The sequence below is a fragment of the Rattus rattus genome, chromosome 1 (genome assembly GCF_011064425.1).
Source record: "Rattus rattus isolate New Zealand chromosome 1, Rrattus_CSIRO_v1, whole genome shotgun sequence".
Classification (NCBI taxonomy): domain Eukaryota; kingdom Metazoa; phylum Chordata; class Mammalia; order Rodentia; family Muridae; genus Rattus; species Rattus rattus.
Genome location: NC_046154.1, coordinates 37,640,550 through 37,666,573, shown reverse-complemented (window position 1 = coordinate 37,666,573; position 26,024 = coordinate 37,640,550). Strand labels below are relative to the sequence as shown.

General features: G+C 47.1%; 1 protein-coding gene across 3 annotated transcripts; it reads right to left on the bottom strand.

The window, feature by feature from the left end:
- Window positions 1-7,013: 7,013 nt before the first annotated feature.
- Window positions 7,014-24,924, bottom strand: Ppih (peptidylprolyl isomerase H). 3 transcript variants are annotated; one of them, XM_032899150.1, is made up of 10 exons: window positions 24,799-24,924; window positions 24,556-24,620; window positions 24,217-24,240; window positions 23,913-23,957; window positions 22,812-22,854; window positions 22,348-22,440; window positions 17,683-17,770; window positions 16,795-16,835; window positions 16,119-16,207; window positions 7,014-7,185 (listed from the first exon to the last, which is right to left on the bottom strand). In XM_032899150.1, the coding sequence occupies exons 1-9, from the start codon at window positions 24,862-24,864 to the stop codon at window positions 16,139-16,141; spliced, it is 534 nt and encodes a 177-aa protein (XP_032755041.1). In that variant the 5' UTR covers window positions 24,865-24,924; the 3' UTR covers window positions 7,014-7,185; window positions 16,119-16,138. The 3 variants fall into 3 exon arrangements, with proteins under 3 accessions (XP_032755041.1, XP_032755043.1, XP_032755042.1); XM_032899152.1 differs by lacking the exon at window positions 7,014-7,185 and adding an exon at window positions 12,214-13,494; XM_032899151.1 differs by lacking the exon at window positions 7,014-7,185 and adding an exon at window positions 12,214-13,470.
- Window positions 24,925-26,024: the final 1,100 nt, after the last annotated feature.

Sequence of the window (26,024 nt, the reverse complement as noted above, 5' to 3'; positions counted from 1 at the left end):
CTGGGCCGAGAACACCATAGAGTACCGGGAGGACGCGCAGAGGGAACGTTCCCGCACGGGGCTGCGCTTGTCGCGCACGTGGGCTGTGGCCGCTGGGCCTACTCCGGCCTTCTATAAGGGGTTCCTTCCCACGGCTGGGTGAACGCTGAGGCCTTCTTAATGGTTCATGCTTTTTGGTGATCCAGTCACCTTGGAGGGACCACGCAGGCGCTCGGGCTGCCACGACTCAGCGTGTTTAGGGCGGGGGTGATCGTTTCCCCCGGGCGTACGAGGAATGTATTTCATACTGGCCACCGATCAGATTTAACTTCGTCTCACATTTATTGGATATTAGTGGGTTGTTTTTTTTCTTTAAACTAAGCAGCACTGTAGATAAGGGTTGCTAGCCTTGTTTTATACACTAAAACACGCACCTTCTGTTCCTGAAGCCTTCCGCCTACCTTCATTCATTCTTTATTAACTGATTGAAGTAGTTTGACAGTGAGTTTCTGCTTTCTGATGGAGGCAGAAATTTAAACGCCCAACACTTCTTGGTTGGGCGAGCGCAGCGTTTGGGAGTGGAAGCAGGAAGAGTTGGGTGGTGACATTTCAGGAAAAGGTAGGTTTGTAAAAGGCCTAGAAAAGATAGGGCCTCAAGGAGAATGCAAATAAGGAGTCCAATCGACGTAGGATTTAGAGGTGGGCAGGGTCAACTAGGTGTTTTTAACGCGCGATCCAACCTGAGATCGCCAGTAAGGAGTAACATGGTTAAAAAAAGGCTGCTGCTTGGAGAATGGGCTGCAGAGAAAGAAGGGATGGGAGTAGGGGAAACAGTTAAAGAGGATCTGAGATGGCTCAGTGTGTAAAGGCACTTGACCAAACCTGAAGACACGAGTTCTTTCTCTGTAATGGAAAGAGAAAGTTAGCGTCTTCCTGTAAGGTGTAGTTTGACCTTCCCACGAGGAGCACCGGCACACCTCTACTTCCCAGTAAATAAATACATGTAATAGAAATTTAAAAAAAAAAAAAAGCTAATGCAGTAAATCCTTGGCCCTGACACTCCACTTGCCTTCCTCAATCAGTTCTGAAAAATAGGATCATGAAGCCAGTCTAGTTTTTCTGCCATGACTTTTGGTGATTGGCATTGCTTAGAACAGAACCCGCAAAAATATAAAGGGCCAAATAATATGAAAGGCTCTGTGGGCTGCTGGGTCAACTAGGTCCAAAAGCAGAGGATACCTGTGCTTTGAATGTTTTTGTTTTGTTTTACTGAAAATAGTCTTACTATTTTTATTTGGGGGGTGGGGATGGGGGCTGTGGGCCACCATGTACACTGGCGTGGAAGAAAGACAACTTGTAGTCCTTCCTGGTGTCAGTATCAAGCACCTTTAGGAGTAACATCAGAGTGGAGTTAGAAATGGGATGTAGCCTTTGCTTGTTACAAAGTTGTCTTTAAATTGCTGTACTACATACAACATTTCAGATTCTCTTTCTTTTTAGTGTTTTTGTTTTGTTTTGTTTTGAGACGGGGTTTTCTTGTGTAGCCGGGGTTGGTCTCAAACTCTCAAGTCTGGTTAAAGCATTCAAAGATTAAAGGCGTGTACTGCCCCATCCAGACCTCCTCCTTTCTAAATATTCCTCCAAACAGCCAATGCTCTATTGAAAACACTGGAACTCTTTTTTTTTTTTTGGTTCTTTTTTTCAGAGCTGGGGACCGAACCCAGGGCCTTGCGCTACCTAGGCAAGCGCTCTACCACTGAGCTAAATCCCCAACCCAACACTGGAACTCTTTAGTGACTGCCATTACATTGCAGTCAGTTCCTTACTGTGGTATGACTTCTCCAAATGCACCCCCCACCTACTCATCCCTTGTTCAACCTACCAGGGACTCTTTTTTTTTTAAAATGATTTTTTTTTATTATATGTATATGAATACACTGTAGCTGTCTTCAGACAGGCCAGAAGAGGGCATCAGATCCCATTACAGATGGTTGTGAGCCACCATGTGGTTGCTGGGATTTGAACTCAGGACCTCAGGAAGAGCAGTCAGTGCTCTTGACCACTGAGCCATCTCTCCAGCCCTCTTTTTTTTTTTTTAAGCTGTTATTATCTCTCTCTCTCTCTCACTAGCTGTTAACTATGTATTATATTCTTCCACCATTCTTTAAATTCCTCTTGTAACATTCTCTCTTTAAATTCCTCTTGTAACATTCTCCGCTCTACCCCCTTTTGAGACAGGGTGTCACTTGGAAGCTTGGACTACCTGGTCTTCATGGTCCTGTCCTTGTGTTCTTGGTAGTAGCCGAACCTTCATGACTGTCCGTCCCTTGAGCATCTGTTTACCTAGTGCCTAACATAGAATGGTTTTTTTTTTTTTTTGTTTCGTTTTGAGACAGGGTCTCACTATGCCTGGAACGCACAAAGATCTTCCTGCCTCTGTTTCTCAAAGGCTGGGATTAAAGATGTGTGCTACCATGTCAAGCAATGTAACGTTTTAATATATTCTTGTTTTGTTTCTGTGGTGCAAGGGTTGAAGTTAATCATCTGTTTAATTACACAATATGAAAAATGAATCAAAGAAGTGCTTGTGGCCACAGGGCCATTTGGGCAGTATTCCAGGTAAAAAGGCTTGGGGCAGCAATGTGCAGAGAGGAGGTAGGTACCAGGGCTGCTGTTCATGTATCCTTCCTCAGCATGTCCTGTAGACTTGAGACTTTCCCAAACTTATAAAGGCACTTGGAAAATGACAGCAATGGCAACAGGATGTGGTGGGCACCTGTACACTCAGAAGCTGAGAGAATGAGGCAGGAGGATTTCACTGATTTACAGGCCATCGTGGACTATATAGTAAGTTCCAGGCCAGTATGGATAGAAAAAGAATAAATGACCAGGGTCTTGGGAGATGGCTCTGTGGTTCAAGCACTTTCAGCTCTGGAGTTAAGACTGGATACCCAGAATACATGCTGAGTGGGCATGGCAGCCCTCTTGGGATTTCAGCCTGAGAAGGCAGACACTGGATCCCCAAAACGAGCTAGCCTGCAATACTAACCGTACCATCCTGCCTCTGTTTCTCAAAGGCTGGGATTAAAGATGTGTGCTACCATGTCAAGCAATGTAACTTGGGTTTGATTGAGAGACACTATCTTCATGAATAAACTGGAATAGCAAAAGAGAAGATTCTGGACATCAACTGTTGGCCTACACACACGCGCGCGCGCGCACACACACACACACACACACACACACACACACACAGGTACCCCCACACATGAAACAATGTGTACGGGCACACCAAATACAAGAAATGTGGAAAGGGCTAGAGACATGGCTCCATGGTTAAGAGCACTGACTGCGCTTCCAGAGGTCCTGAGTTCAAATCCCAGCAACCACATGGTGACTCACAACCATCTATAATGGGATCTGGTGCCCTTTTCTGGTGTGTCTGAAGACAGCTACAGTGTACTCATATATAATAAATCTTTTTTAAAATGTGGAAAGATTAACTGCTGTGGAGAGATGGTATCTTGAAGTACCAATTTTGTCCTGTCTGTCTGTCTTTGTTGCTCAGGAGTGTCCTTACTTCCTCACTCGGTACTCATCCATGTGCCCTCATGCTTTGCTGTAACATGACGATGAGGCATTAGGATGCACTAATGCAAGCACCTTAATTCCAGCATCCAGGAGGCACAGGCAGGTGGATCATTGAGTTCCAGGACAGCCTGGTCTACAAAGTGAATACCAGGATAGTCAGGGCTACACAGAGAAACTATCTCAAATAAATAAATAAATAAATAAAATCCCAGCATCAACAGGTCCTGTTGAAATTCATTTCCTGTCCCAACTTAGGGACTCTCCATTCCTTTCTGCTAGTCATCCCCCTCCCCACCACCATCAGTTTGTTAGTCCTTGAATCCCCTCAAATACAATTCTGGTTTCTGCTTTTAAGGAATGCAAGGGGGCACATCCCAGGAATGTCCTTTGCAAAATAGCTTCCCCTTTGTTCCCCTGTAGTCACAGGCTCTGATTTAGAAACACACCTTGACCCACCCACCCCGGCATCCTAACCCCAATCCATACATCAGCATTTACATCACAGTCAACTCTTCCAGGCCTTGCTTTAAGGGAGAGTCTCAGCTCTGGGTAGCCTGGAACTACGCAGACAGGGCTGGCCTCAAACTCATACACACTTGCCTCTGCTTCCCAAGTGCCTGGTGCCTTCAAAATGTTAGTATTTTTGTGTCTATGGTGTGCACGTGTCTGTGTGTGTGGGTCTCTGAGCACTATGGCTCGGATGTCAGTCCTCACTTTACTGATGCCGAGGCGCTTCTACCATGGCTGCACATTTCAGGTGAGCTGGCAAGCGTCCCTAGAACTCTGTTTCAACTTCCCATCTTGCTGTTCACACACTGGGATTATAAACACATCTGGCTCTTAGATGGGTTCTGGGGAGCTCAACTGACACCATCATACTTGCCCAGGAAGGCTTTTATTGGATGAGCCACCGCTCCTGCACCTGAAAAGCCTGCTCCAAGTTTCTATTTTATTTAAAAAATAAAATTTTATTTTTTATTTAATTTTTAAATTTTACCTCTTCTCTCCCTTTCACCTCATCTCTCCACTCTACCTGAACATCTGGTTCATATAACATATAGATTGGCCATCTAGTAGATATTAGATACTTAGTTTTTCCAGATGTTAGGAACACAGCAGTTACAAACAAAAATCCTGCTAAAACTAGACACCAGACCACACTTCCTGCTTTTACCACCTGCCTGGCTCCTGTCATAAGCATGGGCCCCATCTTACTCATTACTGTGTCAGCAGAGACCAGCAGGGCAGCCGTACCAGGTGTCAGTGAGCTCAGCTGCACAGCCCATCACAAGAATACCAGATGTGCACAGCTGTCCCATCTTTCCCATCTCAGGACAATTCCCCTCTGTCCAGTCACTTACAGCCCTCTGCTTAGCATGAGTATTTCTTATGCTCTCTGAAGTCTGTTTACATAGCTACAGGAAGTTGCTCAGGGCCTTTCTGTATTTCACCACCTTGTCCCTGGAACACAGAAAGGGCACTTTAAGGCAGGTTCTGGTCTAGAATTGACCTGGTTCATCTGCCTATATAGCTAAGGAATCTTTGACCATGAGATGGAAGGAAAGAGGAATGGGTAGGTATGGTGGCACATGGCTGTAATCCCAGCAAGTAGGAAGAAGAGGCAGCAAGAACCAGCCTAGTCTACACTGTGAGTTCCAAGCCACTCAAGGCTACATAGCAGACCCCGTCCTTCCAAAATATAGAAATGAATAGATCCTCAGGAAAGTTGCGTCATAGCAGCTTTCTTTTCGTACATGTGCTTTTGAGAGTGTCTTTTTCTTTCTTTTTTTTTTTTTTTCCGGAGCTGGGGATCGAACCCAGGGCCTTGCGCTTCTACCACTGAGCTAAATCTCCAACCCCGAGAGTGTCTTAATACACAGCCTGGCAGTCCTGGAATTCAGGCTGCTCTTGGAAAGTCACAGAGATCTGCCTGAAAGGTACGTACCACCACACCTGGCTCAGAGTGGCTGTCTCATCCGACATTACGCTCCTAAGAAGGGGAATCTTTATATGTTGGATTATTCCCTTTCCAAACATGTATTTTTTTTTCTTTTTTAAAGATTTATCTATTATATATGAGTACACTGCAGCTGTCTTCAGACACACCAGAAGAGGGCATCAGCACTCATTACAGATGGTTGTGAGCCACCATGTGGTTGCTGGCATTTGAACTCAGGACCTCTGGAAGAGCAGTCACTGAGCCACTAAACTACTGAACTATTTTCTCCAGTACCCACCCCCCCTTTTTTAAACACTTTCCAAGGAATGTTATTTGTATCTGTTCTCTGTGTGTTTGTGTTTTGAAACAAAGTCTCACTTAGCCAAGGTTGCAGAGTTCCTCATTCTCCTGCCTTCACCTCCCAAGGGCTGGGATTACAGGTATGTTACCACACCCATCCATTCTATCCTCCCCTGGATCACATGATGTAGCTCAGGCTGTCCTTCCCCTGCCTCAGGCTCAGTGCTGAGACTAGATATGTACTACAATGCCTTCTCACTGACCTTGACCCTCAGCAGCACCGAGGTAACTATGTGACACTCTTGTTTTACTGAAGAGAAAACTGGGATCTGAGAGAATATAAACTTCCCTTGAGACCTCCCCAGCTCAGGGTTGGAGGTAGCTCAGTGGTTAAGAGGACTGCCCGTCAGGAAGTCCTGGGTTCAATTCCCAGCAACCACATGCAGGAAATCTGATACTCTCACACAGGCAGGAAAACACCAATGCATATTTATAAACTTCCCTGGAGAGCAATTCTCTCCTAGCTATGGGTCTCTACCCTCTCAAACCACCATCCCACAAACATGGAGCAGTTTGTTGAGCCAAGTCGGCAGTTTGTACAGGACTCAAGTTAGCTGGTTAAGCTGGGATATCCTGGACTACCTAGAGCTACTTTTGTCCACCAGTGTAAACCCAAGAAGACCCTGCAACTGTTGCAAGGTGGAGGCTTTGATAACACAGCACTTGGTTCTTCATGCTAGCTCCTGAGAGCCAGAGACGAGGTGACAGGACAGATCATTACAGCGTCTTAGAAACACACACAGCTCTCCCGAGGTCTGGCTGGATCTGCCACCTTCCTAGTCCTGACCCAGACAGGCACAGCTTTCCCTGATTTCTTTTTTTTTTTTTTTTTTTTTCCCTTTTTTTTTTTTTTTTTTTTCTGGAGCTGAGGACCAACCCAGGGCCTTGAGCTTGCTAGGCAAGCGCCTACCACTGAGCTAAATCCCCAACCCTCCCTGATTTCTTTTAAATGCAGGCCATGACCAAGTCTGCAGTTACTTTTCCTGGTACTTTGGGTTTCCTTATTTTTTCTGATTCTGGGATTGAAGGTCTGTGTCACCAGCCAGCTCTGGACACTTTTCATTTAAACTTAAACTGTCCTATTTGAGTAAACTTTGGCTTTTCTTGACTTTAAAAATGAGCAACACAAGTAGTAACTACAGAATCCATGCATTAAAAAAACCCTTTATTTACAGTTCGAAATTTAAACAGGATTATTGGTTCTGATCTATGATACTTCCAGGTCCTGGATCACACACTGTGGAGACAGGGAAGCAAATAGGCCCGTCCAGCTTGTCAGACTCAAGGGAGAATGTCACCCCAAAACAGCAGAGGACCTAAATGGTAGAGACAGGACTGTGAGGAGAGGGATAAAAGAACAGGAAGGGGACATTCCACAGAACAAGTACTCCCAACTCTTAAATCTTTTTCCTAAAGACTAGATTTTTTGAATCCCCAGGACCATGTGAAGACTGTGTGTGTGTGTGTGTGTGTGTGTGTGTGTGTGTGTGTGTGTGTGTATTCACCTCTCCCTACTCTGTGTAGTATACATTAACTTGTAAATTGCATTTACTTATATATGTGAGGACATACATGTCATGGGATCAGTGGACTTGTGTGAGTTGGCTGTCTTAAGCATGTGGGTCCCAGGGATCCAACTCAGGTTAGCAGCAAGTGGCGTCACCTACTGCACGAGCTCACTATCACTGGCTTGCATGTCCTATCTCCATGCAAAGGGACCGACAAGAGTTCCAGGTTCAATGACTAAGGCCACAGAGTTAACGGTGTGGGGCTTTCTGCATGGTTCAAGGGCTGTGTCTCCATCAGGCTTTGATGGCTAGCTGTGCTCAGAGGAAGGCCTGTCTACCCAGGTACTGCCACCATCTTTCTCTTACCAGTCCTTTTATGCGGCACACCTCTGCTAGGAGAGAGTGAGTTCTGGTATCACAATGTAGGTTCAGAAAGTTTACCCATGGGGTTGGGGATTTAGCTCAGTGGTAGAGCACTTGCCTAGCAAGCGCAAGGCCCTGGGTTGGTCCCCAGCTCAGAAAAACAAAAAACAAAAAAACAAAAACACCGATGCATGCAAAACGTAAATAAATTAAAAAAAAAAAATTTAAAAAAAAAAAAAGGGGGTGGGGGATTTAGCAAAGTGGAAGAACGCTTGCCCAGCAAGCGAAAGGCCCTGGGGTCGGTCCCCAGCCCCAAAAAAAAAAAAAAAAGAACCAAAAAAAAAAAAAAAAAAAAAAAAAAAAACACCCCAGAAAGTTTACCCATGGCCCTCAAAGAGTGTAAGAACACATAAGTGCACCGTAAATAGACTGTAATCTACAGCAGGGACAAAGGTCTGTGACACCAGGCACTGAGTTCTCAATATGATCCTTGCTTTAGGTGTTTTCAGTCAAGACAAAACCAGACATCTATTTGTGATAGATGCACTGTGTTACATGCTGTAATGGAACCTGGTGGAAAACACTGACAGACTGAACCCAGATGAGCTGGAGGGATATAGGCAGGAATTCTGAACTGATATTAACCATAGGCAAGCTTTGGGAGGGAATGGTAAGACTTGGGATATCACATACACACACAGTGTGTGTTTCTATTAGAAGATGTAAGCTCAATGTAGGCAATTCAAACAGAAATAGGACATTAACTGAAAAAAGTCTTTGCTGTCGCTACTCAGCAGAAGTATCTACTATCAGCAGTGTGCTATTTAGCTCCACATTAAGTTCTGAAATGTTCAACAGAGTGCCATGTTTGGCAGCATACTGGCTCTCAACAGTCACTTCAGAAATCTTGCCGATACACACAGGTCCCTCTTTTCTTTTTCAGAAGGCTCGACAGTACTGCCTAGAAGAGCCAAGCACGTAAAGACAACATGGGAGCCTGCCTTCAGACTGAAGCCCGGCATTCTACCTCTCGTGTGGCAGAGCTCCCCACTCTTAAAGCAGGGAATAGTGCACACGCCCAACAGCAGGTAGACATGTGGGTGCCCTTGCAGGTCTCTAGGGTGCTGGTCTCTTTATTATACTTGCTATATTTATAGTGCGGGCAATCTCAGACAGTTCAGCTGCACGGTAAGGTGAGCCTGTGAACACTGATTGGCATTTCCTCCTGGGCTGGGTTCTCCATGAAAGGACACACCCTGTAATCCTCCATGCTGAGTCTTGCCACTATTACGGGTGAAAATTCACCAGAACCAGCTTTCTAACAATTCTTCTGGGAATTCGAAGCACATTGAAGTATGAGGAAGAATACTCTGCAAGGTAACTCATACCTGTAATTTGGATGATCGAAAGGCTGAGACTGTCACAGCACCCCCACCCCAAAATTCAACTAGACAACAATTGTCTAATAGGTCCTAAAATCTACATGGCAGTCAACCATTACTGCACCCAAAACAAACCTGAGGTATAATAAAATACACTTCTGGGGTGCTGGAAAGATGGCTCAGTGGTTAAGAACTCTCACTTCCTGTTCCTTCAGAGGACCTGGGTTCAATTCCCAGCTCCCACATGGTAGCTCACGACTGTCTGTAGCTCCAGTTCCAGGAGTTCTGATGTCGTCTTCCAGCCTCCTTGGGCACCACGCATGCACATGGTGCACAGATATACTTGGGCAGAATACACAAAGTATTAAAGGAAAAAACACTTCTGGGAGGTTAGAGAAGCTTGTAAGTTTTCATCTGAATTCCTTATTTTCCTTAACGTGTCCTAGGTCTCACTATGAAGAAATTCTAAGTGGACAGCCATCTGCCAAGCTTCTCTACACCAGACTGATCTCGACTCCCTGACACCTTAAAACCCACGACAGCACTTTAAGAGAATACGTGTGCATGTTTTGCTTGCATGTAAGTATGTGCCCCACACAGGCACCCCGGGGGGTCAGAAGAGGGCAGCAGATCTCCTAGAACTGGATTTGCTGATGGCTGTAAGCTTCATATGGTTAAGTACTGAACCCGGATGCTCTGCTACAGCAACAAATGTTCTTAACTACTGAACCATCTCTCCAACTCCTACAACCAGCGTTTCTGTGGGTGCTAGGGACCTGAACTCAGGCTCTCTCTTTTTTTTTTTTTTTTCCGGAGCTGGGGACCGAACCCAGGGCCTTGCGCTTGGTAGGCAAGCGCTCTACCACTGAGCTAAATCCCCAACCCCTGAACTCAGGCTCTCTTGAGCGAGCACTTTGCCTTCAAAATAAAGTGAGGTCATGCTATGCTGCTATGCTCGCCCAGGTTAAACTTGAATTCCTGGGTCAAGTGTGAAGTGGAAACTTCTGGTTTCTTTGGAAAGTCAGATATGTCAAATGTTTTGCTGGGGCACACAGGTGAAAGGACGTTTTGCTAAAGTAGACATATGAAAGAATGTTTTACTGAAGCAGACACAGAGAAAAACACACCAAAAACCTCTGATGGTGTTGAGGGCTTCTCGCTGCTTCCTTAGACTTGGGCTGACTGGCAGAGTGATGTGAGCTGATAGTGACTCACGTGGCGTTTTGCTGAGGCAAGACTCGTGGGAGGACATGTGGTGTTGGGAGAAAGTGTAAGGCTCAGTGGACAGTGACAGTGGGCTTGCATAGCTGGCTTTGCAACACATCTCTTGTCTTCACTGATCTTCACTTCGTTGAGGCATGGCATAACTTCCCTTGGCATCCCTGCCAGTCCCGGTCGTTCCTGCTGGGTGATGCCACTGCTGCTGATTCGTCTGCCATCCCGACTACTGGACTGGACTGCTGGTATCCTGACAATTGGAGACTGAAATCACCCCAAGGAACTACTTCTAAACTGCATACAGCAAAGCCTCTTGGTTTCCTCTGGATAGACCTGCCGATGCTGATTCTTGTGAACTGCACTGATTATATCCTGACAACAGATTGGATTTGCCCCAAAGAACTATTTCTAAACAAGTCCATTTCCCCAGTAACCTAATAACCTCTTTCCCTCTACCTCTGGTGGGTGGTGTGCTGACTAGAAAGGAGGTTAAAGCATTTAAGAACTCTTATTAAAAGTAGATTTTGAGGGGTTGGGGATTTAGCTCAGTGGTAGAGCGCTTGCCTAGCAAGCGCAAGGCCCTGGGTTTGGTCCCCAGCTCCGAAAAAAAGAAAAAAAAAAGTAGATTTTGAGGGCTGGAGAGGTGGCTGAGTGGTTAAGAGCACTGACTGCTCTTCCAGAGGCCCCGAGTTCAAATTCCAGTAACCACATGGTGGCGCACAATGACATCTGTATTGGGATCCTGGTGCCCTCTTCTGTCGTACAGGCACATATCCAGGCAGAACACTGTATATATAATAAATAAATCTTTAAACAAACAAACAAAGCCTACACAGGTGATCCTCAGCCTCTGCAGTGGCTGGAAGTACCAGAATAACTGATGCTGGGTCCCTAAGTATCAGCTCCAGTCCATGCAAGTTGGGGTTGGAGGACTGAATTGAAGTAGCCTAGAACTCACTGTCTAAGATGGCTGTCACTACAACTACATACGATTCTTTTAAATTAAAACTAATAGACCAGATGTGATGATGCACACCTGCAATCCCAGCACTCAGAGGGTGGGGGCAGAAGGATCAGAAATTCAAGGTCATCCTCAGCTACATAGCAAACATGAGGCTGGATTATGTGAGACCTTATCTCAAAAGTAAGGAGTAGCTGAGCACAGTGATGAGCACAGTGAGGCACATTTATGATTCCTACACTTAGGAGGCAGAGGCAGGATTGTCACAGTTTGAGTCCAGATTGGGTTACAGCGAGTGCTTGGTCTGCCAGGCTAAACTAATGTTTCAAACTCCTCCCGCCCCAGCCTGGCCACAGTGGCGAAGTTTCACATGCTTAAACATCCCTAGCTCTAGTGTCTAGGTACAGTTCTAGGCATGCATTTCTATCACTGCAGACAGGGCTGCCCATTGGACTGTCCCGCTCTAGCAGGCCTCTGGAATGTGAATGGCCACTGAAGAATTTGTTCCCTTTGGGCTACAAGAGGGACTTTGACAGAGAAAGATGTAAATGACTTTTGCTAATAGTGGGGAGGCGGGTTAATAATTCATAGAGCCCCAAGGCTTTCCAGTTTGTAAAGAACTGTACCAAAAGGAGACTGCAGTGGAGAGGGTTTTGGCTTGTGGTGTTGGGCATTGAATCTTGTGTCAGACAAGGACTCTATCACTAAGTTACGGCCCCTATGCCCCTAACATAAAGAGTTCCTGGCCAAATCTAACTCCCCACTCCTACTCAACTTCTGAGACAGGGTCTGTCTATCTAGCCTTGGTTGTCCTGGAACTCACTGTGTAGACCAGGCTGGCCTCAAGCTTAAAGAGATGTTCCTGTTTCCGCCTGAGTGCTGGGATTAAAGGTGTGCACCACTACTTCCGGGTCCAAACAAGTTTTTAAGAATCTATTACAAAGCAAAGTGGTGAACCCTCATGGGATTGGAAAACAACAGCCAAAGGGACCGATGCAGACATAATCCACACAGGCATGACTAGAGACCTAAATTTTTAGGTAGATTATATATTTCTTAAATGTCTTTTGAGTCTTTATGTAATCTTCTATCATCTAGTGGTGATCAGGGATCAGTATATGAACTCTTCCTGAGAACAGGAAATAGCCAGCTCTGGAAGTGGGGACAGGTTGAGCCCAGGGGAGCCCCCACTGTGGCAGAAAGGCTCATGGTATCTGTTCATCCTGAGAAGGAAACCATTTGTCTAGGCAAGCAAGGTCCACATGTAGCTCCCAGCATGCACTTGTGCTTTCCTGCCTCAGCACTGCTTACCCTAATGCCCTTCCTAGAGTGCTGGTATTCTCTCCAACACCGTATGCAGTAAATCTTTCTGAATGCCTGTAAATTCCAGATGCTCTGAGCACAAGCCTGTCACAGACGATGATGAGACAGTTACTGGAGTTGTTTGGTGTTTGACCAGATCTCTATGTGAAAAAGAGACTGGCAGCCATGTTGCTGCATGCCTCCGCAAGGCACAAGGAAGACAGGGCATCTCCATGAGTTGGAGACAGGCTAGTCAAGGTGATATAGTGAGACCCTGGCCCCGGTGCAGGTCTTTAATAAGGGTTCTTAAACGCTTTAACCTCCCTTCTAGTCCACCACCCACCAGAGGTAGAGGGAAAGAGGTCATTAGGTTACAGGGAAGTGGACTTGTTAGAAATAGTTCTTTGGGGCAAATCCAATCTGTTGTCAGGATATAATCAGTGCAGTTCACACGAATCAGCACCGGCAGGTCCATCCAGAGGAAACCGAGAGGCTCTGCTGTATGCGGTTTAGAAGTAGTTCCTTGGGGTGATTTCAGTCTCCAATTGTCAGGATACCAGCAGTCCAGTCCAGCAGTCAGGATGGCAGACAGGAATCAGCAGCAATGGCGTCACCCAGCAGGAACAGCCAGACCTCCGATGAATCAGCAAGTGTCAGCAGGAGTGACCAGTGCCGTCACGGATACCAAGTGCAGTTCTCTGCTGTGCCTCTCTCAATGAAGTAAAGATCCCACGAGCCTTGCTTCAACAAAACACCGCACGAGTCAGTATCAGCTGACATCACTCTGCCAATCCGTCCAAGTCCGAGAAAGCGGCAAGAAGCCGCCAAAACACCACCAGAGGCTTTTTGGTGCATTTCTTTTTGTGTCTGTTTCAGAAAACATCCTTTCACCTGTGTGCCCCAGCAAAACATCACTTGACACAACTGACTTCCCCCAAACCCGGAAGTTCCACTTCACCCTGTGGGTGCTTTGCAGCCCTGAGCCGCAGCCCAGCTTCTTTTCCACTGGTAGCCAAGAAGCTGCTGCCCTGGCTTGCCTCGACCTTGCGGCGAGCTTGGCCTCCAAATACCGACATTGTAAGTACATCTCTCTACACCCAGCCCCAACAAAAGGCTACATTTGTTTATTTTGCACACGTGCATATGGTTGTGCAAAGCCACAACACGTGTCCGAGAACATTTGCAGTAGTAAGTTCGCTTTCCTCCACATGGTCTTGGGGATCAAACTCAGGTCGACAAGCTTGGTCGGCGGAACCTTTACCTGCCCCTGAACAGGCTTCATCTGTCCTCTCACACAGGTCTCACTAAGCTGCCGGACTAGCTTTGAATTCATTCTCAAGTCCAGATGGCCCTTAATCTTGTCATACTCTTGGCTAGGATTACAGAATTACAGATGTGTAGCATCATACTCAGCAAAAAATAAGAAAAAAAAATTTTTTTTTTTCTGTGTAGCTCTGGCCGTCCTAGAACTTGCTCTGTAGTCTAGGCCAGCCTCGAACTCAGAGATCTGCCTGCCTCTGCCTCCTGAGTGCTGGGATGAAAGACGTGTCCCACCATGTCTAGCTAGGTGTGGTAATATTTTCTCTCAGCAATAAGGAGGCTGAGGCAAAGAACCAGGTGTGGGTGGAGAGATGATGGCTCAGTGGTTAGTGGCACTTACATTCTTACAGAGGACCCAGTACTCACACTCAGTAGCTGACAACTCCTAGTACAAGCTCTAAGGAGGTAAATTAACTCGAATGCACACACCCCCAACCCAGACACATATACAATTTAAAAAGAGGGGGAAAAAAGCAAGAGGAATACTATAGCATGATGTCATTTAAGAAAAAACAATCTGGGGCTGGAGAGATGGCTCAGTGATTAAAAGCACTGACTGCTCTTCCAGAGGTCCGGAGTTCAAATCCCAGCAACCACATGGTGGCTCACAACCATCTGTGATGAGATCTGATGCCCTCTTCTGGTGTGTGAGTAAAGATACAGTGTACTCAAAAAAAGAAAACGTTTTAAGAAAAAACAATCTTCCCCAAAACAAACTGACAAAGGTGAACACACCTCACTGATCAGTGACTTCTGAGAAGGACAGCTTCTACATCGTTACTCTGGTGTTAAAGTCTTCACATGGAAATTGTATTGTGCTATTTGTGCAAATAAAAATAAAGGAGTGCAGGCTGGAGAGATGCCTCAGTGATTAAGAGCATTTGTTGTCCTTCCTGAAGACCCAGGTTCAAATCCAAGCACCCACACAATGGCCTACAAGCACTTCTAACTCCAGGATATCTGATGTCCCTTTCTGGCTTCTGTGGACACCAGGCATACACGGTTACACAAAGGGCAGGGAAAACACCCATACACATTAAAACAGACAGATGAAAACATCAAACAAGAAAACAAGGACTTTGGTGAAGGGTTTGCTCAGGCTGTTCTCTAAACCTTCTCAGAGGATCCTCCTGCCTCAGCCTTTCAAGTAGCTGGGAGTAGAGGAGTACACCAACATGTCCAGCCAGTACCTCTGTGTGTGTGTGTGTGTGTGTGTGTGTGTGTGTGTGTGTGCGCACATGTGTGTCCATCTATACAAGTGGGACTGAGGGTGCAGCTCAGTGGTAGTGTACTTTGTGGAATACACAATCTTGGCTCAGTCCCCATCACTACAAATAGACTTTGTATGATTTAAAAGTTAGTCTGGAATTTGTACCAGGTATTACAAACATCATGTTGTGTATCTAGGATGTCTCACTTTTGGGGGTTCTTCCCTGAAGTGCTAAGGGCTGAAGTGTCAAGAGGTCTGTAGTTTGGGAATGAGAACGAAAGCACTAAGGGCCGGGAGTTAAGGAAGAGAAAGAAGACAGCGGAGGAGAGGATGTGGCATAGGAACGGAGGGGGGAGACAGCCTGTCCATAACAAATGTCAATCACCGGTCACCCTAGCTGCAAGCTTCCGAGAGTGATTAATCAACATTTCCCCAACATTTCTGTAGGTTTGAAAAAAATGTAAAACCAAACACCATGGCTCCTCCCAGAGTGGACCGACCCATTTCCCCTAGTGTGCTCTAACACCCAAGCCATTTTGCTTTACTAGCAGTCACCTCCAAGAATATGTCTTCCCTCCTGGGAGTGCTCTCAATTCTTTTTCAGAAAGCCCCAGTGCAAAGCAGCCAGTGGCAAGTATTAGGAGGAAGAGCCCCTGTGAACGCTGCATGTGAGGTCCACGCTTCCAAAGCTGGACACCAGTGTCAGTTCTGTGGACAGCATAGCATGTCTCCGGGCTCCCCAGGCTGGTCCCAGTGCAAGGGAGTCAGGTCCTTCTCAGGGTGACATTGTATGAAGCAGTAAAAAGGGGAGTATTTGTAGTATCCATCCTTTCTTGCTTCTCACAATGACCCTAAGGTTGACATCCTCTCCTGACAATTGAGAAAACTTGCTCTGAAGGAGTGCCTGCTCCCAGCACACATGCAGAGGGAAAGTCTCCCTCAAGCCATGATTCCCTTTCCTAGCCAGGGAGAAGAGAACACTTACCTGGTTCAGTCTTGTCTAGATTACATTTCCCCACACTGTGAGATCACCACTGGCAGTTTGGGCTTATTGTTGGGGCCTGTGGGAACATTCTAGAAAACAAAGCACAAGATCATGAAATGCACTCAGGCACTTGTCCAGTGCCTCATGGAACCTTTCATCCCCTAGGGAAAGTCCAAGATCAGACTGACATGAGGAGCGTGTCCTGACAGACAGTAAAATTTAACAGATCAAAGAGAAAAGGAACACCGAGAGGCCATAGTCCCACACGGAATCATGTAGCAAGTCCAAAGAACACTGAAGGGACCCCGTTTATGGAGGGGGAGTCACAGAAGAGGGGCACCTGAACTGGGCCACGAAGGGTAGGTGAGATCCCATGAAGGAACTCCTTAGGTAGAGAGAAGCGCTGGAGCCAAGGCTTGGGGTGCAAAGGGCAGGAGGTGCACACCTGTAGGACCTCCTTAGAGAAGAGCCAGGAGCTTGATGCCACTGGACCAGAGGAGACAGTGGCAGAGGGGCCATGGAGGGGCAGGCAGGGTACAGGTCACAAAGGATTCTGGTTAAAGAATGGGTCCAAGCTTGCTCTCTTTCCTAAAGGAGCCTGGAACTGTGAATGGTGGCAGGTGGTGTGAAAGACTAGCTCCTCAGTAATAGGCATGAGACACCCATCAGGACCTACCTCAATCTTCCTCATCACTAGAAGTCCATCAATGATTTTTCCTGCAGAAGAACATGGAGTAAGGCTCCCTTCTTGGTGCGAGCAGTGTTTTCCAGCTCCTAGTACCCACGTTCAATCAGCATCTCATCAGACCCCTTACAATGTATGGAAACTGAGGTTCGGTGAGGTGAGCTCACTCGCCCAAAGTCACAGGGAATATACACGGGAACTAGGGTACAGGCTTGGAAACGAGTGACCCCAAAACCCCACTCCTCCATGCTGCCTCTGGGGCATTTCTTTAACTTCACAAGTATTTACTGGGATACTCTTGTCTTTCCCCTGAGTTCTAGACAACCTTCATGTCCACCTGTCCTGCCATCCCCACCATGTCCATCTGTCCTGCCCATCCCCACCATGTCCATCTATCCTGCCATCCCCACCATGTCCATCTGTCCTGTCCATCCCCACCATGTCCATCTGTCCTGCCCATCCCCACCATGTCCACCTGTCCTGCCATCCCCATGTCCATCTGTCCTGCCATCCCCACCATGTCCATCCCCGTCCTGTCCATCCGTCCTGTCCATCCCCACCATGTCCATCTGTCCTGTCCATCCCCACCATGTCCATCTGTCCTGCCCATCCCCACCATGTCCATCTGTCCTGTCCATCCCCACCATGTCCATCTGTCCTGCCCATCCCCACCATGTCCATCTGTCCTGTCCATCCCCACCATGTCCATCTGTCCTGCCCATCCCCACCATGTCCATCTGTCCTGCCCATCCCCACCATGTCCATCTGTCCTTGCCTAGAGCAACTACAGCAGCTGAGCACATCCAGTGGCCGTGGAGACTGGATCCTGTCTGTGGCAGGCCCTAGTGACTGAGACGGTGGAACGGGAGTAAGACTTACCAAACACTACATGCTTTCCATCCAGCCAATCACACTTAGAACACGTGATAAAGAACTGGCAGCCATTTGTACTGGGACCACTGTTTGCCTGACGGAAACAAAATACACCTACATTAAGTTTCTCTGGCCACTTTAGGTGGTTTCCCACAAAGTCTGCAGCTCTAACTACAACCTAACTGAGCACCTATTAGGAGCCCAGACCTAGACAAAGACACAGGATAAATAGGACACAGAGTCTTTAAACAGTGCACAGTCATTTTAGTGTCGAGTTTTGTAGGTGTCAGTTCTCTCCTTCCATCCCATGGGTCCTGGGGATTGAACTCAGGCCATCAGACTGGGTGGTAGGCACCTTTACCCATGAAGCCCCAGTGTGAGGTTTATAATAGGAATGACTCTTCATCTAAAACAAGCAAACACAAGATTTACTTAAGTTTTTAGGTTAGCATACAACAAAGTGATGGCTTTAATTAAGGCATATATATATATAGTTCATAATATGTACATATATAATGATACATATTATATTATATATAATATTCTGTTCTTATTTATTCTCTTCCCCTAGACCCTCTCATCTCTCTAGCTAATTCCTTTACTTTTCTCATTGGTTCCCTCCTCTCTTCTTTTTTCTTTCTTTTTTTTTGAGACAAGGTTTCTCTGTATAGCTCTGACTATCCTGGAACGAGTTCTGTAGTTTCTGACAAACCATGCTAGCCTTGACCTCAGAGATCTTCCTACCCCTGCTTCCTAAGTGCTGGGATTAAACATGTGCACCACCACCACCCCACTCTTTTAAGCTTTCTAAAAACTATGTGTGTCTGCACACGCTTGTGCACATGTACCTGGTGTCTGAGGTCAAAGAATGGCTGTGTGGCATAAATTCTCCAATTGTACCTTGACATGGAGCTAGGACTGAACTCAGGCTCTCAGGGGTGTGCAGTAGGTGTCTCTACTTGCTGAGCTATCTTACCACACCCCTTTCCCTCCTTGCAGGACTTAGCGTGGTTATTGCGAATTAGTTACAACTGGACTATATTTACAAATTAGTTACCAGCTAAGAAGAGACCTATGAAACCAGCCGTCTGAAGTGGTTTTGCAATGTATTTAAATTTATTTACTTGTATGCGTGTGCCTGTGGAAAGCTTGTGTGCACCACATTCACGCAGGATCCTCAGTAGCAGTTGTTCGCAGCCTGAAGTAGAGCTGGGAACCACACTTGGGTCCTCTGCAGGAACAAAAGTGATCTCACCACTGAGCCACCCTTCCAGTCCCTGCACTGTCCCAAGTCTTTCATTGCTGAATTTCATTTTTTTTTTTTTTTATTGAGGGGAGAGGAGGTTGAGAGAAGGTCTCATGTAACCTAAACTGTCCTAGAACTCAACTGTGTACACAGTCCTGATCCTCCTGCCTCAAGCGCTGGCTTATGTGCCATGCTTATGCTGTGCAGTGCTAGAAACCATGCTACTGAGCCACTGCCCACTTCCCCCTGAGAATTCGAAACTCTGTAGCCACGTCTCTTCCACTTTCTCCCCCACCCCTCCTTTCTATCCTACTAACTGTCTGCTCAGAGGCAGGCTCAATTTGTTTTGTCCCCTCCCCCTCCTAAAAAATAGGGTCTCATTTCTGTAGCCCAGGCTGGCACCAAACCATCAGAGTTGTGGAGATCGGCCTCCTGAGTTTTAGAATAACATGAATGAGCTATCACGACAGCCTTGTCTCCCCCTTTTTTGTGGTACTTAGGGCCTCGCACACACTGAGTGACACTCTGGCACTGACTGTATGCCCAGTCCTGAGACAGAGCAGCACTGCCCTCAACTCAAGATCCTTCTGCCTCAGCCCCGCAAGCAAGCAGAGATCAGGCATGCGCACCATGGCCAGTTTCAAAATAATCTTTACACTAACACACTCAATACCGTAGAACGAAGGAACAGGCTGTGATCATAACTGCCTTCTGCTAAGTCCACTTTCATCCCTCAGACCTACACTGAGCTCCTGCAGTGCTGCCTTACGACAGTGTCCGTGTAACTACACAAAGATTTGGGGGAAAGAGAGACGGGAAATAGAAAAGTGAAAGTGCTATTACTCAAAGACACACAAAGTGGGCATAGGCGCCCATGACTATAACCCCAGTATGTGAGACGGAGGGAAGAGAACCCCAAGTTCAAGGCCATCCCGGTGGTGAGGACAGAACACTACTATGGTGACTTCAATGACAGCCTGGGGGGTGGGGTATGGGTGAGCAGATTTTACAGAACACCACTACTACAAGAGCAGAACTCACACTGAATGGGGCACCAGCTTTAATCAGACATAATATGAATGTGAAATGGCCGGTTCTATGTTTAAGCATGAAGCAGGGAATGTCTGGGGTCACCTCCAATCTGAGATTGTATATTACACCTTGGAAATTTCTTTCATCTTTCTTTTCTTTAACCAAGCTGGGAATTGAACTTGGGTCCTCACACATACAAATAAGCTAACCATTCAGTAGACAGAAGCAGGAGGATGGAGGTGGACTGAAACCAGATTGACCTATGGAGCTTCCGGGTCTGTCAGGGCTACACAGTGAGACCATGTCTCAAAAGAAAGCTGGGATGCTTGCACATGTCCTCCTGAGCTTCTCCTGCATAGGAGGAAGAACTCCCTCCTGTCCACTCGGCCAGCTAGAGTGGTCTCCTGCTCTGGAATGGGCCCACATCCATCTACCTCAACTCTGCTGTTCTTACAGAACCCTTTGCCAATGACAGTGTGGATCAGGACCTCCCTCTGTTCCTCTGCACACATCTTTATTCTTCCTTTCTGGTGGGATAGCTTATGTCCAGGGAATAGCCCTGCAGCAGCTAACACAGACTGAAGCCCAGAACTCCACCAGTGACTGTGCGATCTTAGTTCACTGATGCAACCTGCCTGAGCCTCAGTTTGCTCATTATCTCAATGGGACATTCTGTATGAAAATGAATTAAGGCAGGTAAGGTGCTGAGTACCCGAGAGCCTTGGGCAGACATTCGCATAACTGTTCTGTTGCTCCTCTGCGTCTTTCTGTGGCAGGCAAGTGGGCCTTGAGATCAAGTGACCTGTCCCTGCCTTTGAAGAATTCATAAGAACGAAGCCAAGGCAACTATGCTACAGAAGGCTCTGGGACAGGCCTGTAAGCCCAGCTCCTTTGGAGGCTGAGGCAGGAGGACTGTTGAGCTCAGGATCTCCCTGGGATACAGAATGACTTCAAGGCCATCTTAAGCAATGGAGTGGGATCCTGCCTCAAAAGGAAAAGCAGAAAGAGGGCTGAGGGGCTGGCCAGAGGGCCAGAGGATAAAGGCGATCGCTCCATAAACCTGACAACTTGAGCTTAACCCCTAGAATCCATGTAAAGGAGAGAGGAGAGACTCAACTTCCAAAAGTTATCCTCTGACCTCCACATTCCCACACACTGGAAATATACTCTCAGCATCACGCACACACAAACTCATAATAATAATAAGTAAGCTGGGTGTGGTGGCCCCGGCACACAGAGGCAGGCACATCTATTTGAGTTTGAAGCCAGCCTTGTCTATATACCAAGTTTAATGCCAGTCAGAGGTACATGGTCAGATCCTGTCTCAAAACAAAACAAAAAGAGTAAAGAGTTGCAAAGGGCTAGGCAGGACATAGCCTATCATACAGAGACCCTGGGTTCAATCTCCAGCACTACAAAAGCAGGAGGGAATCACACGAAGCAAGCGCCACCTGTCCTATCTGACTATGTCTGTGTGTCTGTGTGGGCTTGGACTTTTGCAGAGCCTATGCACTAGACCCAAAACGCTTTCCTCTTATGGGGTTGGGTACCGGCTTCCTGTAAAGACTCAGATCTTTCCCCTCTGGGAAGGCTTTCTCTAGGCCATTAGGGTCCTTTTATGTACCCTGAGGGGCCCTCACTTACTGTACTGATGGCATGAACTATTCTGTACTGGGCTGGTCACCTGCATGTGCATTTGTTGTTAGACCCTACATGTCGCAATGTCAGAGGTCATGTTTACAGCTTTACACTTTGCCATGAGGTCTGACATGGAGCAGCTGTGACGGAACCTTTCATTTCATAAATGCCTGAGAAGATGTGTGCACAGAGCATATCCATGTAAATACTGGGACCAAGGAGGTGAGGAGTGGGGCACGGATAGCAGGGGTGGGAAGTAGGGGCAGGAGCAGTGAATAAGGGAAGGGAGGAGGGAGAGTGAGCAAGGTGAGATGGGCAAGCAATGAGCAGAGGTGGGCTGGATGGAGGTAGGAGGGGTCTGAGGAGGGATCAGGAATTGGGGAGAGATATCTAGGTGTGGGGATAGAAATGATGAGCATGGAGAGGGGAAAGCAGGTGCGTGGTCAGGATGCAGCTATGCCGGCGAGTGACTCACGGCAACCAGGGCAACAACAGGTGAGCACCAACCGTGGAAGCCCACTGGACACTGAGGCAAAAGCCCAGTCATGGTGCATATAAAGGCACAACACAAGTCAGAGCTTAGTCTGCTTTCTACAGCTGTGAAAACCCACCCAACAAGATCAAACCACACTGAGGAAGGAGGAGGGGCTAGGTGCACGTGAGGCCTAATTCCAAGGGACAGAACTGGGTGTCAAGGCACCAGAAACCAGGCAGTAATCTAATCTAACCCCAAATCTTAACCAAACCTCACTTACCATGGAAAGCAGGCCTGGAGCCGAGTGTCTAAGTTTAAAATTTTCATCTGCAAATGGACCCCGGTAAATACTGGCGACTCCAGTACCATCGCCCTGAGTAGAGAAGAGACACATTAGTGACCTGGAGTGCTGGGCACCCTGGAAACCAGATGATAAGGCCGGGGAGAACTGTCCACAGGTAAGGGGAGCTAGCCAGCCAGCTGTCCTAGCTGAACCAAGCAGCTTTTCATCTAGTGCAACCTTGTCATGAGGCAGCAAGATAGTGACTGACAGAGGGCGTCAGATCCCATTACAGAGGGTTGTGAGCCACCATGTGGTTGCTGAGATTTGAACTCCGGACCTGTGGAAGAGCAGTCAGTACTCTTAACTGCTAGACCATCTCTCCATCCCTTAGCTATTATTCTTAAATCTCAAGACTGGGCCTTGCTGGAAAAAATTAACAAAGAAAAAAAAGCAGTACTTACATTAACAAAATCTCCACCCTGAATCATGAAATCCTTTATGACCCTGAAACAGAGTTAAAAAAAAAAATCCTGAGGGGAGATTCAGTGGTTCAGCCACTGAAGTGGTAGATTAGCATGTTTTCTGGAGTTCAGTGTTTATCACTGAGGCTTAGAGAAAGTCTTTGTCCCTGGGGTAAGCCAGCTGAGGGATTAACAGTTTTAACTCAGGGGCCCCTTTTAAGTTGCCCTCAGGTGTATGAGTCAGCACCTTAACAACAGAAAGGGACTGAAAACCTGGCAGAGAAACACCTACAGTCACCAAAGGAAAACAAAACAAAACAACAACAACATCAAAAAACCACCTCACTTTGGGGAAAGAGAACACAATGTGAATGGACTACTGCACACACTGAAACTCAAGGATGATGTCAGCTAGTGTACCCAGGTCCTTAGCTTTGCTTAGCCTCTGTTCCCTACCGTGCAGAATTCAGAAAACACATACCACCTCACAAGAATGCCGGGGGAGGATTACAGACTGCAACTCTAAAACCCTTGATATGGGAGACAATGGACATTTTCAGGATTAAAATGGAGCAACTTCTGTCAAACTCATAAGTAAACATAGAAAGCCAGGAGATCGTGAAGGTCAGGTTCCTACAGACGACTGCCTGGTAACAGTGGTTACCGCAGTCTCTGCTAAGTAATAACCCGGAACCAGGGAGGGTTCAGTGGGTAAAGTGCTTGCTGTGCAGCCTAAGGATCTGAGTTTAGATCTCTAGCACCAACATAAAAGCTGGGTACAGGAACATGTGGACATGCTCCTGTACTGAACAGGTACTGAGTAGGTACAGAGTGCTTCCCCTGGCACTGTTTCTACAATCAGTATGACATAAAGTCAGGCATGACTTAAGGCGCTGTGCACAGACTACATGGTGCTGAGTACCGAATCCAGGGTCTTATGAATGCTGGGCAAATTCTCTACCAAGCTACAGCCTCAGCCCTGAACATGCCATTTAAACAACAGACTTAATCCTCCACAGGTTTTGGACTCAGGTGTACAGGACTGCCTGTACAGATACCAAGAGATGACTGCATTTCCAGTTTGCCAAAAGCCTTCCTTACCTGTGGAAGGTGCTTCCTTTGTATCCTATCGGAACACCGTCTTTTCTGTAAACACAAAGGAAGACACTAGGAATGATGAAAAATAAACGTGGGTCTTCCCCATTTAGGATGCACGAGAAGCTAAGAGGACTCTCACTAAGATCTGGATGGGAGAAGAGATAAAGAACACATCCAAGGAGTCATCCTCTCTCTGCATATCATCTTTCATTACTAGAGACCTGTTCATGGTTCTCCAATACCCTCACCAAATGTCCAGGTCACCCTTCAGGAGTTGGTGGAGAAGTCAAACACATCTGAGACTGACCTGAATTCTCCAGTGCAGAACTGCCTAAAAAGAAAGAAAGAAAGAAAGAGTGAACGATTCAGCCGCCGTACCATCACTGCTTGGAGCACCTCTAATCTCTGGAGAGGAGAGTTCAAACACTGGGGCCAGCATGCCCACTAACTAACTGATCGGGCGGATGTCAGGGCACGTAGACTAGTGATTTAAGTTGATATGGGATCGGTCAAAGTCGGTAGCTATTTGGCCAGTGCAATACCCAGAGCACTACTCTAAGGCAATGAATAAATGAACAGAGGCAGACATGGCAAAGACTGAACCGAGGGCTCAGTTCTGGTTCACTTGGAGCATACATATCTTTACCTAAAGTTCTCTGCCGTCTTAGGCACCACGTCTGCAAAGAGCTCGATCTTCATGCGACCAACTTCCTGCAAGAAACGGGAGATGCAATACTCAGCCCACGACCGCTGTCCATGCAGCTCGGAAGCTCCCCCCTCCACCGCCTGACCCAGCCTATCTCGGGAGGGCTAGAAGGGCCCCCTCGGCTGCCTCCTTTACCCGAGTCCAGTCAGCCCGCACAGGCCCGCTAGGCCGCCCGCATCTTACCTGGCCGCCAATACTGACATCAAAGAAGACCACTGGATTGACGGGACTTGAATTTGCCACCGCCATGGCTTTGACTCGGAAGTAGAAGCCTAACTTCCGGTGATAGGTCCCGCGAACTTCACCGGAAACGCAGACGCAGTGGAAACAGACTGCGGTTGCGCCCCGCCCCGGAAGTGTGGCACGTACTGAGGGAATTCGGAATGGTATTTTTTAGCTGAGTTGGTCTGAGTTGCGGGAAGGAGCGCAGGCATCTTTGTCAAAGTCTGTGGGCTTCCCCACTCGCATGACTGTATTAGCGTAATACAAATGAATCTTTTGCAGACAGCTTTTCCCGAACTGTCACTCTGTTACAGCCCATGAGAAGAGGACCCTCTGGGTCACATTCCATATTTTAAAATGGTATGTTATGTAGGGTTGGCGAAGTCGCGATGCTGGAAATGTAATTTCATTCTTTTTTTTTTTTTTTTTTGGTTCTTTTTTTTTTCGGAGCTGGGGACCGAACCCAGGGGCCTTGCGCTTCCTAGGCAAGCGCTCTACCACTGAGCTAAATCCCCAACCCAATTTCATTCTTTTTTATGATTGTAAAATGTTTTTATTTTTTAATCGATTCACTTTACATCCCGAGATCGCTGCCCCCTCTCCTGGTTTCCCCCTCCCACAATTCCTCCCCCATTCCCTCTTTCCCTTTTCCTCTGAGAGGGTAGAGATCTCCTCTGGTTATCCCCCACCCCCATCAAGTCTCTGTAGGTTAGGCTCACTCTCTCCCACTGAGTCCAGACAAGGCAGCCCAGCTAGAAGAAACAGCCAGGCAACATCTTTTGGGATAGCCTCTACTCCAGTTATTCTGGACTCACATGAAGACTGAGCTGCACATCTGCGCTGTGTGTGTGTGTGTGTGTGTGTGTGTGTGTGTGTGTGTGTGTGTGTGTGTCTAGGTCCAGCCTGTGTATGTTCTTTGGCTGGTGGTTCCGTCTCTGAGAGCCCCAAAAGATCAATGTTAGTTGACCGTTAGTTTTCCTGTGGAGTTCCTATCCACTCAGAGGCCCTCAATCCTTCCCCCAACTCTTCCATAAGAGTCCCCAAGCTCCATCCAATGTTTGGCCATGGTTCTCTGCATCCTTCTGAGTCAGCTGCTGGGTAGAGAGTCTCTCAGAGAACAGCCATGCTAGGCTCCTGCCTGCAAGCATAATGGAGTAGTATCATTAATAGTGTCAGGGATTGGTATT